Genomic DNA, 19,187 nt, shown 5'->3' on the forward strand with positions numbered 1-19,187 from the left:
TTAGTCATAAAATGGGCAGCGGACAAGTTCAAGAATTTCATTTGGGGCATGAACTTTGAATTTTGCACCGACCACAAACCTTTGGCCGAGATAATTATTTTGAAAGGTTTAGACAGAGTTTCTGGTTGTGTCAGAAGATGGGTAGCCCAACTACAAGAATATAATTGCACAGTAAAGTATGTGCTGGGTGTAAATAATTTGTGGCTAATTGTTTTCTCTAGACTCACGAATGTGATGGAGCTGAATATGGAAGGAAATGACTCAGAAGTAATTTTTGCTGTAGCTTCAGTACCTGTGCAACAGAATTAACGTGAGGAAGCAATGAAACAGGACATTAGGCTGAACTCAGAGAAATGTTGAAAGAAAATGATCCTCCAAGGAAGCCTTGTTTTGAGGATTTGGGTCTGCTGGCGTATTGGAATGTGATAGATGATTTAAGTCTCCAAGGGGAGATGTTGATGCGCATTGACAAGATTATTCCACCGTATTATGTCCGTCAGAGGATCATAGACCTGGGTCATGAAGGACATCAAGGGATTGTTAAGACCAAGCAGAGTATAAGGAGCAACTACTGGTGGCCGGGCTGTGATCTTCAAATTGAAAGAGAGTGTATCCTTTGCAACAGAAGTGATAAAGTATGTTTGGGTTCGAGATATCCTATGGTTGTGACTGACACCCCTGAACAACCATGGGACAAATTAGGAATGGATGTGATAGGCCTGGTGTGGAACAATAGGAGACAATCCTTTTGTTTAGTCATCATAGATTTGTTAACAAGGTGGGTGGAGGTACTGATTAGACATTGTATTACCACCAAGTCTGTAATTGATTTTTTGGAAGAGATCAGTGAGAGGGAAGACTTTCCCAGGGTTATTGAGACAGATAACGGGTCACGATTTTGTTCAAAATATATGGAGGACTATTGTAGGAAAAAGTCCATCGAGCACAGGAAGAGTGCCATTTACCATCCCCAGACGAATGGTGTTGTAGAACGCTTTAACAAAGTTCTAAGAGAAGCCATTCGGTGGGCTTAGTCTAATGCCATGGATTCAGAAAAAGCAGTGAGGGGTGTGATTGTGGCACACAGATTCACCCCTCATTGCAAATGGGCGTCTATCCTTTTGAGTTTAGTAGGGGCAGGAAGGCCAACACGAAACTAGTGCCATCTTGGATGGGCAGGAAAACCTCTATAGGTAAAAGATTAGAGAAAACTTTTTATAATATCAAATGTAGTCAGTTAAAGAACAAAATGGCACATGACAGGTCTTGTGTGGGACGGGGTAAGGTTGCCATTCTTCCTGCTGTAGGATATACAGTAAGGATTAAACTTCCCCCCCATTCTCATGAATGGGTCCTGCAAGTGGTCCAAGCCTAATGTGGTGACTGAAGTGTTCAAACATGCTACCAAAGTGGAGGATGGACGTGTGTGAAACATGGAGAAAGTTCGGTGACAGGCTTGGTGGTGAGGTTGATGCTGCAGGGCTGGGAAATCGTAGTGTTGAACTTTCCTTGCCTAGCAACACAGCGGAATGTCCTCGGTGGTCAAGATGGGAGGAAAAAAAGGATTTTCTGTGTTTTGTTGCACTGTGAAAGGGAAGGGATGTGTTATACGGGACTCATTCCGCCACACGGCATGCTCCGTTCACCGTGTGGGAAGACTCGTGCCATCGAGCTTGGGTGACGTGATGGAAGCGAGCTGCCGGGGCGGTTGGAGCGAGTGAGGAAGAAGACAGAGCCTGGCAGGGCTCGCAATCCCTTTATGTTATATATAAATATATACTTGTTTCAGTTAACAATAAACCCAATTCATGTTAATCATCTGCCACGTCCTAGAGATCTCGAATGCTACACAGCGTCATGAAAAGGATTTTTTTAAAGTTACAATTTTTCTTTTTATATACGTATTGTGGCGCCTTCAGTAAATTAGAAAAGTGGTGTTGCCATTCTGGAAAAGTCTAGCCTTTAAAGGAAAAACATGTGTAGTATGTTAACAGCACCTCAGAGGTGCTGTATTGTAACTCATTTTCTTAAACATGCAAAAGAAGAGCTCTTCAAAAGGAGAATGCCCTTGCAGGGTTCTCCCAGAATTAATGATTATAAATAGGGTCATAGTCAGCCACGTGTAAAAGCTGCTGCTTTGATACCTGGCCACCACATTCTTAGTTTAACAGCATATGGTGCTTTTAAGTAAAGGGTTGCTCCTTAATGGAACAACGTTTATCTATATTTGAATGCACTTAAGAATCGAGCCCACAGTGACAAAGATGTTAAAACTAATAATACAGAACAGTGGTCGAAGTGTGCGAAAAGAAGTAGTGGAACTATGTTCCCTACTGGCCCACACCCACTACCCACAAACCCCATCACCACACACCCTCCCCTGCACAATACAAACCCCTGAACACATGCACCTGCTGTTTAATGGAATGTTCCGTGTAGTGCATTGAAAGTGCAAGATTCAACTTCTTTCTACACTTCTATTTTATAACGAAACCATTCTGGAACAGTTTCTTTTTAAAATAAAAGTATAGGAACAGTAAAACTTAATTAAAAAAAGTAGTGGAGCACCGCTCCCGCCCACTTCGACCACTAGAAACGCCTCATTACAGATTATGAGCTTGTCAGAAAAGTAGTGGCAAAAGCTGGCACACCCCCCTCTAGTGGCAAGCACCACCATTCTGACGTGGGTGGAAGATTGGAGGGGAGCTGTCATGCTTTCCAGCAGCAAAAGCTGGTAAAGTCTATCATTGTGGGGCCAACGTGTGCGCCAGTATCAATGCGAAGAGTTCTAAAAAGTCGGCCACTTTTCTGATTTACAAGTTTCCTTGAGCTTTTAGGGAATCAGAAAAGTGGTGCTGCCTTGATTACAAAAGCCAACGCGTGCAGTTTCTGCTAACGACACCTCACAGGTACCATATTTTAACTTTTTTATTAAATTCAGAAGCAGTGCTCTGCAAAGAGAATGCCCTCGGTCACATGGACGTTGTCAGGCCGTAAATCAGCGTCATGCAGGAGCCGAGGCTTTCATCTCCGTACATCACAATCTTTCTTTCACTGAACATGGTGCTTTTTAGAAAACTGTTTGCCCTTCTTAGAGCAACACTATTCTATTCTTCCGCGGACTTCTGATTAGGGAACCAAGTCCCTGAAAGGGTTTGTGAGGATTGAGGAAATGCTCCAACAAGTGAGACATGGCACTTATTGCCGACAAAAAACCTGTAACACAGGTTGCACAAATGATATTTGCTATTTAAATGAATAGAATTTTCTAAATTCGAATACTCTTGAAAACTTATACTCTAAGAAATATAAAAAAAAAACGTATTGAAAAATCCGTTTTTTGTAATCTGATGGGCATTGCTCGGTTTCTCCCGCTCATCTCTGAATAATGTAAGCAACATTCCGGGATCAAAATAAGTGGGAGCTGGCAGCCATGTGGCTCCTGCGTGCAGCGTAGAAGAACCTGGCGAGCAGAACATGGACATCTCCCTGGAGCTACTTTTGACTGCAACACCAGTTCTTCCATACAAATATGTGCACATTACACATAGGTAGGCATTTTGGGATTCCTATAGATCTGCATCTTCATCACACTGCTACTGGTTATATTTTGAAAATGATACAGCATGATTAACAGATCCCCTTTTTAAAATGTGTAATACCTCGATACGAGTGGTTGATAAACATATTACAGACCTGCTGCGCATCCACTTGTTTTTCCTTGTGCATAATTTAAAGAACTAGATTAAAAAGCCATCCTTTTAGTTTCACATTAGTACATTTGGGCTGTACTTATAAACTTAATGTCAATAGCTTTGTTATTATGCTTTGATAGAAAAAGTAACATTGCTTGAATCGCACCTTAATGCTAGACTCCTATACTACTAGCTACTTTTTCTATACAAGTAGCTCCAATTCTATGGTTTATGGCTTACTCCAGGAGCTACTGAGAGCTCTGGTGTAGCTACTCTTTTTCTCCATCCCTGCAATAGACATTGGCATGTGTACCGATGGCAATTGTGTGTCAAGGCCCGCGTTTGGTGGAAACGCGTTGGTTTCGTTCTACTTGTCCTGCTGGTGATGAAGACTCAGTGACACGGCATGCAGTGTCTGGATTGATTGATCGGGTGCCGTTTTCTCCGGGGAGCTTGGTAATCGAGCACTCTGTTGTGCTTTGGGTACGTTGCACGCACTGGGTCAGTGCGCGTCTGATCAGGCACCCACATCTTGCAGATTTGTCTGTACATATATTTATTTATATGTATTTAATTGTGCTTCCTTAAATGTGGAAGCTGCATCCAAATGTAGCATGGTTCTTTCCCACCACAGCGCAGAAGAGCATTTCCTGGTAGACAGTGACCATGCAGATAGATCCCTCTTATATGTGCTTGCAGGGGTGTTGCTAGGTCTGGAAAAGATCCAGGGCTATGCTAATGTCGGGACTCGGGGCTAGCCAGCCTTTTGGTTGTAGCTTCTGAGCTTCTATCTGGGGCTACAGCCAAAAGACCCGGGGCTGTAGCACTCTCAGCCGCCCAACGCCTCTGCGTGCTTGTAAATAGAAAAGCAGCTTATCCCCATGGTATTCTTATTTTCTGGTTCTTTGGTAGCATTTTCTATCCTACCTTCAGCAGTGGTGAGGAAGTAGCTGTTTTTGCCGGTTATGGCTCAGGCAAAGAGTCTGTACAAGTGAATGCCTGTGGCTTTTTGAGCCTGGCCCTTCTCCCTCTTCACCTAGAGGCATCAACATGCCTTAAAAGTAGCCAATCCTTTTCCTCAGACACTGATAGAACAGGTGCCAAATTGATTCCTTTATTTGTATGAACAGCAACAACCTCAGATTAACATTTGCAATATCATATTTGTCAAATCACAAGCAAATTGAAAAACACATTAACTTACCTATGGCGTGTTAAGTGTGTGCAAGCGGTAGTAAATGTGTAGAGACGAATATGAAAGCATAATTGTAATTGAATATCCAACATAATTACAGTTTTTGCAATTTGAAAATCCATGAAAATGTAGGTTTTCACTCACTTTCTGTACTTCATTAGACTGCTGAAAAACGATGTAGTACCCACTTACTTGTGTACGCAGATCTATAGTCCAGTCTCCGAAGAGAGGGGCATCAGACAATTGAAATTCTTGAGACACGGTCCCCAAAGAAGTCTGCAGACCCAACCACTGCTGGACGAGGTTCTGAGAAGGATCCTGCACAAGACGAACAAGGGGGCATTGAGGTGTTGGCATCCTTTACAATCACCAAGTAAAAGCAAAGGCTAAGTTGTAATTATTATAATTGGTTATTTATAACGTGCGTAATACCCAGAGGTTTCTAAGCGTGGACCCGGGATTGAACCTGTTCTAAGCGCGGACCCATGGATCGAAACTGTGTTGCTCTGCGTCATCTTGCTTCCACTGCGAGCGCATTGCCCCCGAGCTATCCTCCCGAGACATGAGGATCTGGCCTTTTATTTGCTCAGAAGCACCAATGAAATCTATGAAACAATTGGCTTTGGATTGCCCGCTTTTCTGATGGGTTGAGATGCACCGGACAAGTATTTGCAGCAGGATTTACATAAATACGGGAACTGTCCACCTTAAAGTGGTTCTCATCACTCGCCGGTCAAACAATATTCTTATTACCAAAGCAAATGTGAATCATTGCATCCTCTCCGTTCTTTGTTCAAATCGTTAACTTATTAAGCGGTAGTCAATTGGTGTGCAGGGTTTCAAAATGGACATGGCTCACTAGACACCAATCTGCCCCCTGCCCACCAGCCTCACACATGGGTTCTTTTTTACGGATTCTGTCCTCTACAACATTTACTTCTCTCTATTTTCCCTCCTTAAGTCCAGCATGGTTTTCAATGCGCTGGGTCGATGTCGTTTGTCCAGCAAAACACATTTTTTGTCGGGAATTTTTTGTGTTAACTGTTGTAAACTTATCAGATACATAGAAGTGGGCAGAAGATGAGAGAAAAGGCCATGAATGAAGCAGTTTTTTTTTTGCTTTAAGAGCACATAGCCAAATGGTTCATGTATAAAAAAGTCAGGTTGCCCGAGCTGCTTGTAGTAACTGTACAGTAGGTGTCTGCAACCTGTGGCTCTCCAGTTGTTTTGGACTACAAATTCCATGATCCTATGCCATTGACTATGCCGGATAAGGCTGATGGAGGTTGTAGTCCAAAACCTCTGGAAAGCCAAATGTTTCAAATGTCTTCTGTACAAGAACATTAAAGAGATGCTGGTAGCCACGGAGATGCGTCTGAGTGATTCCGCACCACAGCCTGTGAGCGAGTGGTGCTGCTAATCAACATGACCCCAAACATTTCTGAAGGATGTAACTTGCTAAACATATACAGTCAAGATCCCACCCATGTTCTTGCAGACGCAGTATGAACTAGCAAGCTAGCTTGCCCAGGCATTGACCAACACCACGGGGCTGATTCATGGAATTATTTGCGCCGAAAAACGGGGATATGATATGTGCGCCATTCTGCCCACAAATCCCTGTTTAACAAATGGGGATTTGCGGGCAGAATGGCGCACAAATCCCTGTTTTTTGGCACAAATAATTCAGCCTCTACATTTCTCCAGCCTCTGGTCTCCAGAGCACTTATAACTACTTTCGATTGAAAGTCAAAAGCATTCACGGGGGAACTGTTTGCCACATTGCTGACATTACTGGGGTTTTGCCCACATGTTCTTGGCTAACCCAGGTCACATTTCAAACCAGCTGGTGAACAGGGCTCTGACAGTGCGATTACAGATCATTGTGTTCCACTCCAAGACATATCACTTAACATCTGAAATCAGTCACCTAAAATGTAAAAGAATGCAAACACGTGAACACCTAGTCTCTGTTGACAGGGGGGTATGTGTTCTGCTCATCCCTAGATTGTGCCACCTATGCCACAAAGCATTCTGGGTAATGTGTCTGGTGACGTACAAATCAACAATAAATGCATCTCTTTCTTTCTCGCTCTCTCACTTACTCTGATATAAATATCTACTTTTCCATAGAAAGGCCGTAGGTCAGAACGCAGGCAGATGGCTCTGATCTTGACAGCCTGCCTGGGCCGGTACAAGGATCGGTCGATCTCAAGGAGCGCAGTCGGTCCGCTTGACTGAAGACCAATCGGAGTCGCTTTACTAAAAAGCAGTAGATCCTGTGCAAATCCTTTTACAGCCAACACAAGTTTAGTTCTTTCAAGATCCGGTGGAAGCTAGAGAAAAATAATGAAAACGTTAACATACAGATACATAGATTGTGAAATAAAAAGACTATATGCTAAAAGTAAAATCATTCGAGGGGCAGGCCTTCTGATTGGACAATGCAGGAGGGGCATGGCAAGTGTGCGTGTTGGAGATGGGAGTGGGTGAAAAACTTTGAGATAAAAATGTTTTTCTTCATTGAAAATATAAATACACATGTGGACATAACCATTGATCCTGCACCTCCTTCCAGGTGACCAATGAGCCATGACATGAAAAGAAACCGCCCAATTTGGATGGACACAGAGGACGGTGGTTGGACTGACAATTAGGCCACTAGACATAAGCAACGTCGTTAGGTCTTTTTCATTAAACTTAATAAGAATACCTCGCTCAAAACTGGGTAAGCTCAGAATGAGTTAAAAACAAAAGTCCAAACAACGGGTTGTTCAGCGAGTTCAGTACTTACCGCCGGAAGCGTGAGCAAACCAACAGAATCTGTGAGAAAAGGAGATGTCTGTTAGTCAGGGCATACTAAATGTAACCAGAAGTACAGCTTTGCAGCTCGGTGTGTATGCGTGTAGGGGGTTTACACACTGCAAACATAGTAAGAAGGCAGTGGAGCACTATAGAACAAAAGGAAGAAAGGTGCACACATCGAAGAGATGGGTGGGCAGGAATTGAGTGTTGTCTCTATCCTGTCATCCTCTGGTTTATTTAGTACCATAAGACCATGATGAGAGAGTAACAATGAACCCTGTGCTACTCATTTCTATTCCATAAGGGGCTCAAGGGATATATTTCTTCTTGGCAGTAAAAACAAACAGGCAAAGTCAATAGTTTGACCCTTTGTGGTCGTTTCTTATATTTTACATTTATATAATGAAGTTTACTGCCTGGTACTTTACAGTTATGCGCAATAAAAAATACTACATTACATTAAAGTCATTTGACAGCAGAAAAATAGAACATTCAGTTTTAACTATTTGTAAAGAGCAACGTTCCCGTATGGGTGTTTTGACGCTAGTGGAGGGACCCACATTTGGACTGGAGGTGTAGTTTGATGTGGCGAACCACCAGGTAATATGCACCATGCCTATACGTATAATGTACCCACAAACCTTGCTGCGACAATCTACTGGCATCTCTAGCAACTGCCCTGCAGTGGCAACAGGGCAGGTTCAAAGATCAAATGTGCACTCCGTACACAACTGCTGGAACCGAAAGTTCCAGCCGGCCCAGGTGGCTTATTAACCATTTGCACCCCTGGTTCAAAATAGTCCGCTAGCAGCCTAGAGGCAGTAACTAAAATCTAAATATAATCAACCACTAGTTATGACATATGGCTACTGGGATTACTCAATTATATAGCCATAAGGATTGGGTGTCAAATTATTCTCAGCTTGGTGATGTGGCTCATTCATGACAGGGCTGGGTGTGTATTAGCCCCCTGGCCTAGGTGTATCCACAACAACCATGTGGGTGTCACCCCAAGAAGTCTTCTTTGATTCCCCTGAGGATGACCGATACCTTCCTCCAGGAAAAAGGAACCCTTTGTGGAAGTTTTCCTGGTAACCTGTGTTTCAAAGACAGTGCTGCCATTACAAGGGTCCTCTGACAGCAGGGTTCTGGTTAATAGGGTCCTCTTGATGTAGGCAGACAGAGTAAGGGGGCAGAGTTAGAGGAACCCAGAGGATAGATTCAGAAGGGTTTAACCATCTTGGATTGTGTTACAGCTCCCCAAACGTCCGGCCCCCTCCTCAAATCTTGAATAAGGCACTCTGGGTAAAACATCAGATTTGGACACATAACAGGCTTGCTGTCTGCCAGTCCACTATAGCATTTTGCCCATATACGAGGGGAGACCTACCCTTTATTATTCATATTTGGATTTCAAGACAAGAAGGATTTACCTGGATCTCTGTTGGAGATACAGTCTATTCCAAAGTCTTCTGCCATTGCAGAGATGACAGAAGGCGATGATAGAAGGCTCCGAGGAAGAAGAAGAAATATATTCTCCCTACCCATCCCCAACAGCAGTTTTGGGTTAAAACTGCTTAGTGGACAGGGTCTACCACAACTGAGGCACTGGTACCCAGACACTTGCCATTGGAGGTGGCAGAACCCCTCTGACTGCCCTCTGCGAACCTTCCTGGCTGGAAAAACCTGAATCAAGGACAAGACTCACTTTGCCCCTCAGACCCTGGACTGGGTGTCCTAGCAACCACAGAACCAAGGAAGTGACACCTAGCTCTCACTGTTTCTCCGTGCCACTTGATGCTGGTTTGGGCACCATGGATGGCATCCAAGCTGCTGCAAAGGAACAGCTGTCTCCATAAATAATACCTGACAAGTCTTCTAGTATCGAGAGCTTGACACAGCTTGCCTGGTTACCAGCTTTTTCAAGCTCAAAGGTCATTGCTGGTAGAGCATACTAATGCCATGCTGAGTCAGCTGAGCTCAACTGCCGCCGGAGGCCAGTCTCTGCTTCTCCACACCCATGACAGCAACGTCTTCCATGGCCATCCCCGTCACTCTCGAACCACAAGCCTCTGCCGCTGATGAACAGCACTGCATTCCTGGAGCTCATTACTGACGCTCCTCCACTTCACCCTGGTCCAGCTCCAAAAGTGCCCAGATTCCTGGTTCGACGCTTTAAAAAGCCTGGCTCAACGCTGTTGAATCCCAAAGACAACAACATAATGTATTTGAAGAGGCTCGGTCCCCCTGGTCCACCGTAAAACAGACATTCCTTTGAAAGAAAAAGCCATAAACTTCGACATTTTGGCTGAGCTGCCCCCTCTACAACCACAGGGTGCCTTTTAGAATGTAATCTGTTTTTTCTTTGTTTTACCTTTGGTGGGCGGCCCAGGAGTGTTTTTATTAGTTGTGTGAATGTGTGCTGGCTTTAGTAAAGGTCCCATTTTTGTAGAACTTTGGTTGGACATTTTTTAATTTGGAACCACTGTAAGGTTTGTGTTGCATTTGTGCCAGCTCACAAGCTTCCTAGAGAGGTTGGCCTGCGCTGGGCCCACATTACCAAAGAGAAGGAGGAATACCTGGTGCGCTGTACCGGTTTCAACCTTGATGATTGGGACCCCTGCTGGTTTAGTAGTAGTAGTGTGTGGCTGAGTGGATGCTTTAGCCACAGCTCACCCCGGTACTCCTGCAGAGCAGTAGGCATTTGTCAGAGTGACATGGATGACGAGCTGCAGTCTGCAATTTCATGACGAAGAAAGACCTGGATAAGTCCCACTGCAGGGGGCAAGGCAGCACTGGCAGGATAGGGATTTTTTGATCAGCCTGACATCGAGAACAACACAGAAATGTCAATAATGTCTGTCAGGTTTCAAATGTTACATACACAGGCGGCAGGCAGATTGGACCCACGGCCACATTTTTTGAGACCCCTGCCAGACCTTCCATCGACAAAGTACATGAATATGATTTCATTAATATGCAAATATGTAGTGCCACAGAGGACGAGTTTCAGAATGAACCCGACAGCTTGTAATGTCAAAATGGAGGGCTGTGCATCCAGGTCTGGCCACCTCCAGTTTCTGTTTTCCATTAATTCTCGAATCAACAGAGCACCAATCTTCTCCTCCGAGAAGTCACACATCCCAGAGCTTTTGGGTGCACCGTGGCCTTAAGGCAGTGACATACCCAACTTAAACCCCATGAATATACACAGACTTTCCTCGTAGCCCTCAATACAAACATGGTCCGCGAAATGGGGCCTATATGAACTGCGAATATGGATGCCATGGGTGCAGGCCTGCCCACACAGTCAAATCTTAGTTCTTTGCTTTTCAAGCCCTTGCACTCCCCACATCCCCAAGCAAACGATGTCTTTGAATTCTCAACAATTCCTACAGTTAATCCACACACACCACACAGTTAGTGGTGTATTAAAACAAATAGGCACCTGAATGTGTGTACACCAACCGAATTCATTGAGTAATGCGAACGAAGGAAGGAGACTTTCAAATCTACAGGCTTCTGGATACTTCCATCTATTTTAACAGTAAAACATTTGTTTGTTTTCCAAGTCAGGCTGTACACAGAGGTTTCCGAATGCAACAGTACATTCTACATGGTGTAAGGTGTTTGCCTTCCACTGATGAGTGGCACTGACTTCTTTTGGAGAATTTCATTGGACCATGCACATTTGTCATTCTTGACTCAGTGAGATAATTACTTTATGCTTTCTGAGTAAAAAATATAAAATAAAAACAACTCCCTTATACCGACCCACCAAAAAAAGCAGGCCACGTTTCAAACAGGTTGAAACTTTATTCTCTGAACCATCTGAATGAGCACAGTGGATTGCAGAAGCACCTGCTCCATGCTGGAGATGAGATGAGAACAGCCATGGGATGGAGTGTGTGCGGAAAATTCAGAGATCCCCCCATCCTTGTACATGGATGAGGGTGGGGTACTCAAAAAGACACGAAAAGGGGTTGAAGTGGCTTCAAGTGCACTAGACAAAAAAAGAAAATTATCCCTGGGAGGGTGGAAGGGTAGGCGGTTCCCAATAAATGAGGGTTGGATGGTGGTAGTGGTGAAAAATAATTGGGGGTGCCTTTTCCATCACAGACAAAGGCGTAGCAAAAGACCAATTCTGACAAAGCTGGGGTCAGCAAACTGCAGCTGTGCAGTAGTTTTGGACTTTGACTCCCATGATCCCTCTCCACTGACTATGCTGGCAAGCGCTGATGGTAATTGTAGTCCAAAACATCTTGAGAGTTGAAGGCTACAGAATGATGTAATAAAGGGATTGGAGCGGGGGTTTGGACTGGCGCAAGCACACAGTGGGGTGTTAAGGTGGAGGAAACAATCGGGAAAATAGAGTAGGAGAATTGCTGATGTGAACCTGAAAAAATTCACAGAAAAATGAACTAGAAATAACGAATGCAAAACATATTTACAGCAAGAAATGCAGCAGGATCATTACAGAAAGTAGATGTTCCGATGAATCTGGCAAAGCCCACACATCCGATCATTTAAATCTGACCTGGACACAACATACATGCTAGCATGTCCCATTCCATTAGGGAGATTATAGTCTAATCCTGGTTTTAAGGTTGCATTCTGGCACTCGTTGTCCAGGGTTTCCGCATTATAAACCCAGGACTACAAGGCCCAGAATACAAAGTTAAAACCAGGGCTAGACTAGCATCTCCCAGCTGGGATGGAGCATGCTGGCGTGTGTGACACATTCCCTTGACCCGTTTCCCTTCTACAAACTAGGCTCCTCAAAGAGTTCCTCACAGAACTCACGTTTAACTATTACTCACCATTAGTGAAGATTTTGTGTGCGAACACCAGCAGCTGGCTTGTGCCTGCAACCGAAATGTTTGCTGTTACGTTGATAGTTGAGTAGTTTGTAGCAAAGCAGTGCACCGAGAGAGTTGTATTAACGCCCGGCTGAAGAAAAGTGGGAGCAGTCATGTAAAAGGATGGCCTGCAAAAGACACAGAGCATTAGGGTCACTCCTATTTACAAGACAGCAAAGCACACTAGAAAGATTCTTAATGTAGTTGACATCCACCCACCAAAACACCACATCACTGATGACAATCCCAAAATCATAAGATAGGAGTTTTCTTTAACATTAGAAATGGTTGAACGTGCTTCATTCCTTTACACTGGCCTATAGCCTCTGGCTTTCTGGCTTCAGCTTGTGTTGTCTTGTTCCTTCAATTGCCTTTATATTTTACTAAACATTAATACTCCCAAGGTACTCTTAACGTTCATACTTTTTTACACAACTACAAGTAAATGGAAGCATGCATGGACAGATCCTTTGTAAGTCACAGGACAAGGCATCTCCATTTTGTAGTAGTCCACACAGCATTAGATAAACACATTTTCTATACATATAAACCTAAAATAGCTCCGTGGGTTCTTATGACGTGTCTTTTCTATTGCCTGACTCTAGGGACCTCGAGCGGGAGTGAGGGAGAGCCGCGAAAGGCACGAAGCGAGATTTCCTGAAGGCGCCAGAGCAACTAGCAGGTCCAGCTCCCGGCGCTCCTCCTGATCAGAGATTTAAGACTGCCCCTCTGCATGAGGCCAGCACACACCATGTCAGGATCAGTGCTTAATTTGAGTCGGGGGAAAGGGGTGAGGGGGTTGCCAGAGGTCAGCCCTAGCACTTATTTCGGAGCCCTGGCACTTATTGTCTCAGACTCACTATGATTATGATGTGGTGTTTTGGCAACTTTATTATTTTAATTGGCACTCACATAATAAACACCTATAGAATCGGAGCAAAACGGAAATGATTGTGTTTAAAGACACACGTAAATATTAGTCTCATGTCAAGACACAACGAGTATGTTATTTTATGTGTATGTTGATTGGTGTTTGTAAATCACACATCTGCCATAGTGAGTACATCCATCAACCACACTAAGCCGGAGGGTGTTGCAGCTTTAACCCCATATATGTTGACCGCATAGGGAGCAAGCATGGGTGGTGAAAACAGTGGGTGGGGAGCTGCCCTTCCTGACGTGTCATGGGCATGTTCGAAAATATTTTAGCCCTGGCACTTATTTTTCTACAAGTTAAGCAATGGCCAGGATGCAGCTTAAAGCAGACATTTGTGACCAGAAACTCCCTGCATTCATTATTCATGCGCATTGTAGTGTTTGCTTTTGTTTGTAAGCCATATGATCTGGCAATGAAGCTTGCTACACACAGCCAGCCATGCTGCAGCTGACTTGCTTTCAAGGAGATCAATGGACTAGAATCACATTGCCAAGGACCTGCCTGAATAGGGATGTGCCATGAGGAGGTAATATAAACTAGGTGTGACGGACAGAGAAAGCGTGAGGTGGAACTCAGTCTCTGTCACAAAGGTGTCTTAGAGGAAACGTTTAGCGAAGAGAATTAAGGGAGGTGTATCCCACGGTGGAGTGTGAGGCCCAGGAGGGGGCAACAGGAAGTCCTGTTTGGAATGAGAGAACGCTGCTTCCATTTCATGCCGCTCTTAACCAAGGCAGAATGAAGACAGGCTTTACATGCATTTTACACTCCATCCCATAGCCCATGCAGGGCATCGAGTGGCACTTGTCTTTCCTTCTAGCGTTCCCCATCCCTCAGAGTCAGCTACGAAGCACCCAAAATGATACTATGCGGTTTTCACAAGAGAACCAGCCTGCGGGTCAAGGACCAGTGCATGCCATAGTGGCTGAATGCATTTATAGAACAGACTTTACCGGAAGCAGTATGTACTAAATCTTTTCTCAGCCCAAATCATGTTTTACCCCCTGCCATATTCTCCATGTATTGTTACAATGTCAGAGCGCCAAAGTTATTGAGGCTGGAGAGCTGGGAGCTTAAGAAAAATCCCTGGAAATGCTTAGTCGTACAGTTGATTTTGCAGTAAAGGATATAAGCATTAAATATGATCTACAAGCTAACATGTAACGCAAAATTAGGTTGTTTTAAAAGGTTTCTGTGGGTGCTTGACTGGTCGATTACGACAATGGCCAAAGCAGCAACATCACCCTGGGTAGGGTACATCCTTCATCTGTGGAGAAGCAGATACACCACAAACCAAAAAGCATCACTTTCTCCTGTAACCGCATCTACTAGGCTGAAAATATACCCAAATGCCTCTTTCAGTCTATAATGTGTTGGTCAACCTGAGTCAACTGTCTACACTGATGGAAACCAGGTAACACGTTACCGACAACATGGTCTCCTTCATAGCCAAAGTAGAAGAGAGCAAAGAATGAATCCCAACACCAGACTCGAACGTCCACTCCAAACCCCAAGGTGAAACATCTTCAAAGAATTCCGACTCTATATTTGGAAGACATCTCATCCATCATGAAAACCTTTGTACCTTCCAAATCACAAGACGTACCATGCACACCACTTTTGACCAAGGCTCTCCTCAAACCCTTGTGTTCTGCTTTGACAGAGCTCTGAAATCAGTCTCTTGCCAAAGGCATCTTCCAAAACCCCTTAGAAAAGCAGTAAAAACACCCTTTGGAAAAATTAACACCGACCATGACATTGGATTCAATTACCACCCGATCTTCACCCTCCCAGCTGAAGAGAAACTGACTGAGAAGGATGCAACTTTCAAACAATAGCACTTTAGTGAGAAGCATCATCTCAACTTACACGACTTCTGGGTTCAGAGTTGGCAGAAATAAAGTGACAGGACTACTGGTTAAAAGAGAAGACAACATGCAAAACGTGGACACTAACATTCTGGTGGCCATCCTCTTATTGGACTTGACATTTACCTAGCAAACAGCGAAATATAACACCTTACTGGCTAGACAGGAATCCTACACAGTATCAGAGGAAAGGCCCTATATTCGATCCCCTCACCTTGACCAATTTCTCACTCACACTGAGGGAGGGTCGACGGTCCTCAGACTCTTCTGCATTACCCTACATAGACCTGCAAGACTCATCCATATCACCAGGGTTGTTTAATGTCTTGACTCGTTGCCTGATGAACATTCAAGATTATTTGGAATAGCTTTCAATATCTACATGGTACAGCACCAAACTCAGAATCCATTTTGCTAGTGACCCTCTCCTTTGTCACCTGATCTTGCAGCATAACTTTCTGCAAACCAAGCCTCGATGAATGACAGCGGAACCCACCTAAACCTTGCTAAAACTGAAATCCTTCTAGGCGGTGAGGCATCATCACCAGTGATCCCCGAGCAGCAAGTAAAAAACTTCAGCTCAGCATTGCGTTCCATGAATAAAAACCATTGTGGTCACTGTGGACCAGCATCTAACTTTCTTGCAACAAGAGTTCATCCCTGGTGAGCAGATGCCGATTCATCCTAAGCAATACTCAGCAAATACTCTGGCACCCGCGATGACCACAAAATCCAGCTGGTTCAGGCTCTGGCCAAGCTGGACTAATGCAACAGTTTATTTCTGGCCCCTCCCCCCCAAGAAACACTGGTTCCAGGCAATCCAGAAAATGACAGCACAACTGGTGTTCGCGCTCAGGAAATATCAGTGTGGGGTGCATTTAAAGGCCCCGAACAGAAGTCCCTTTACCATGAATAGCAAGATTTGAAATACTGAAACCAAAACGGCCTGGATTTTGTTTTTGTTTTTCAAGTAAAGTTAAAGAGCCATGTGGAAAGTGGCCTACCTGTCATTTCCAATGGACAAGCAGCATCTTAATTTACAAAAGGAGGAATCAAAGATCCCTGTCACATGGAAAATAGGATTTTTAAACATAGAAAACAATAACTGCCTGCACATTTGTGTGCAAATAAAATCTGCTTTAAAAAGCAAGTGGAAAAAATATCACTGCTCACAGAAGAAATGCAGGAAAACAAAACATAATGTGTGGGTTGACAAAAGCAATGTAGAATATGTTTCACCTACAAACCTCCAGTGACATTTGAAGAGCCGCTTTGCTTCATGGAAAATGTCAGTCTAAGGCAGACCCTGTTTCTGGCTAAGGGCAAGACTTCACAAAGGAAAACCCCCACTTCCAGACTGGATGTCACATCTCCAATCTAATGATCACCCGCAATACAAATGACCTACTGCAGCTGTCGAAAGCCCAGTGTTCCCCAGACTTACTGACTCTGAAGGCAGTTACTGCAGGACAAGTTCCCCCTGGCTGGAGCATGACTAAAAGGTGTGAGGACTGGGGGCTGCAACTTCAAAGAGCAAACTACCAACTTCAGAGAGACTCATAAAAAACCTTTGGTCACAGGCTGGCCCAGGGAGACAGATGGCTGTACTGGATGAAGCAGGTCTCCCATTTGCTGAACATACAGATGTACAATTAATTTAAAAAGACCATCATAACTTAGGCCTTTTTCTCAGCCACCATAAGGCAGATGGATTTCATCTATGTACCATTTTATATGTAATTTTCAGGCAATTCTGGGGATATAAAATGCATCTACCTGTGACTCTGGGAATTGTAATGGCCAGTTAGAGTAGGTTTCTGGCTGATCTGAACATGTTCCAGATGTGAGAGTTGGTGAGAGGGCGGAAAATGAAATTAGGGAAATGCTTACTAACTTACATATTCATAACCGTTGTGGTTTTTATGGAAACAGCAGAAATGTGCCACATGGCCATGCTACATCGTACGGATTTGGTGGTCAGCTTATCTAATTCTCCATGATTAGCGGAATCAGAAGATATGTTTAGTCTGACAGTTGCTTGTAAAATTATGAAGTTGTGAAAACTAAAGTGGCGATTACAAATAGGAATTGCCATATGTTGCTCCAGTCCCCTAAACCAATCCTGACTTGGAGGCTAGGTTTCAAGGAGAGAGAAGTGTAACTGTCCAATTCTAGTGGCAGGGATTATTGCAGGGTACTTCCCCAAGATTGTAAAATTGGTGATGTCATTGCTGCTACATAAAGAGGACTGCACTAGTACAGGACACACAAAAACCGGTCAGACAGAAAAAGGAGAAAGACAGGAGGACAGAGAGAAGAGACAGACTGTCAGGAAGGCTGCTGAAACTTACCACCTGACAGCTGTAAGGAGACACCAGAAGATATTGTTGAGAGTAAATCTGGGCGGAGCTGTCTATTTCTAGGAAGGCCTCAAAGCTGACTGGGTCCTGTGGTGGAGAGCGGGAGGCCATCTTTGAGAGTGGAGTGACCACACCCCTGCCTTATCTTTCCAGAGTGTCCTGAGATGCAACTGGCTTTCTTGAACCTTAAACAGAGGCTTGCTATAAGTAGAAGTAAACCCTGGAAAACCAAAAGGTTGGGGGGGTAGTCTGCTTGCCTTGAATCATTTCCCTTTATAGTGGATGGTGGGGGGGCTAAACTGTGTAGATCCTTAGCCTTTGTAACCAAATATATTAATTTAATTAATTTCCCATTTGGCAGAACACTAGGTGCGGGAATTTTGTTAAAATTCGAAATTAACATCGCTCACTTCCAAGTGTGCGCTGAAAACTATAGCCTATCATTTAGTTGGGTTATCCTTGTTGTCCAGCTGACCCCCACTTCTTTAAGGAATAGGGGTTTCTTTGTTCTTAAATCAGTCCAAACTTTGTATCCAGCTTCCCCAACACAGCATTCCTATTTTTCTGTCTGTCTTCCCAACATAGACCAAAGCAAGGGGGTGGTGGGGGTCTGAAAAACAAAGCGATAAATCACCCTGTGTTTGTTTTAAACCAAAGGTTTGGGTGAAATTATATTATTGATCAGTGTAATTATTTTGTGAAGTGAAATTGGCAGAAACTCTACAATTGTGATAGTGTTCTTTTTAACTCACTTTTGTGGTTTATTTGTGCTGAAAGAAGTTGATTGCATTGTCTCACGGATAAAGTGAGTTTTCAATATTTTCATGCTCATTTCTATTACTGTTAATTTAAATAAATACTAATATATTTCCCGTACACTATCCTGGTTCTTGGCTCATTGTTAGCTCAGGTGAGCGTGATCCAAGGGGCAGGGCTAAAAAAGAATCTGTTTAACAGTTTGTTGAATAACCACTTGAGTGGGGAACGAAGGAACTCCCTGTGTTGAGGGTGGCTTCTCAATAACCCGTTACACCAGTGAGGCCTTAAAAAGCGTGCATTGTCTTCGAATTCAGTTCAGAATCGATTTAAAGACATCTGCATCCACCAGATGAGCAGCGTTTTACACAGTACCTAGGTAAATCTCCCCACGCCTAGCCGAACACATCCCTTTATGCATGCTTATTTCAAGCACAACAGACAACCTTACCCCACGTCATGCAGAATGACGAAATGCGGGAAAAGGCGATTGGAAGTGGAGAGTCTGGAAATGTGGAACTCATGACCTAGCGAACTATGAGTAGAGTTTACTCAACTTAAATCCAGGAGTCCCTTCAAAGAGGGCCTTACTGAAAAGATGGACTCTGTCCCATTTGAACACTCCAACCTGCAAGTATTCAGTTGGCACTCTGCAATTAGCACAAGAACGTAATCGGCAATCACCTGCACGGTAACGCCAATACTGCCAAGATTG

General features: G+C 43.9%; 1 protein-coding gene across 1 annotated transcript in view; it reads right to left on the reverse strand.

Annotated features, from left to right (window-relative positions):
• The window catches only part of LOC138453424 (CD109 antigen-like), a 349,776-nt gene that overhangs the window by 315,509 nt on the left and 15,080 nt on the right, over window positions 1-19,187 (reverse strand). The window contains exons 2-5 of the mRNA XM_069606257.1: window positions 12,516-12,682; window positions 7,685-7,713; window positions 6,996-7,226; window positions 5,083-5,208 (exon numbers count right to left, since the gene is read on the reverse strand). Of these exons, the coding sequence (XP_069462358.1) occupies window positions 5,083-5,208; window positions 6,996-7,226; window positions 7,685-7,713; window positions 12,516-12,682 (553 nt within the window). The remainder of the gene's footprint in view (window positions 1-5,082; window positions 5,209-6,995; window positions 7,227-7,684; window positions 7,714-12,515; window positions 12,683-19,187) is intronic.

This window comes from Ambystoma mexicanum, chromosome 4p (assembly GCF_040938575.1).
Source record: "Ambystoma mexicanum isolate Mex_15411 chromosome 4p, UKY_AmexF1_1, whole genome shotgun sequence".
Classification (NCBI taxonomy): Eukaryota; Metazoa; Chordata; class Amphibia; order Caudata; family Ambystomatidae; genus Ambystoma; species Ambystoma mexicanum.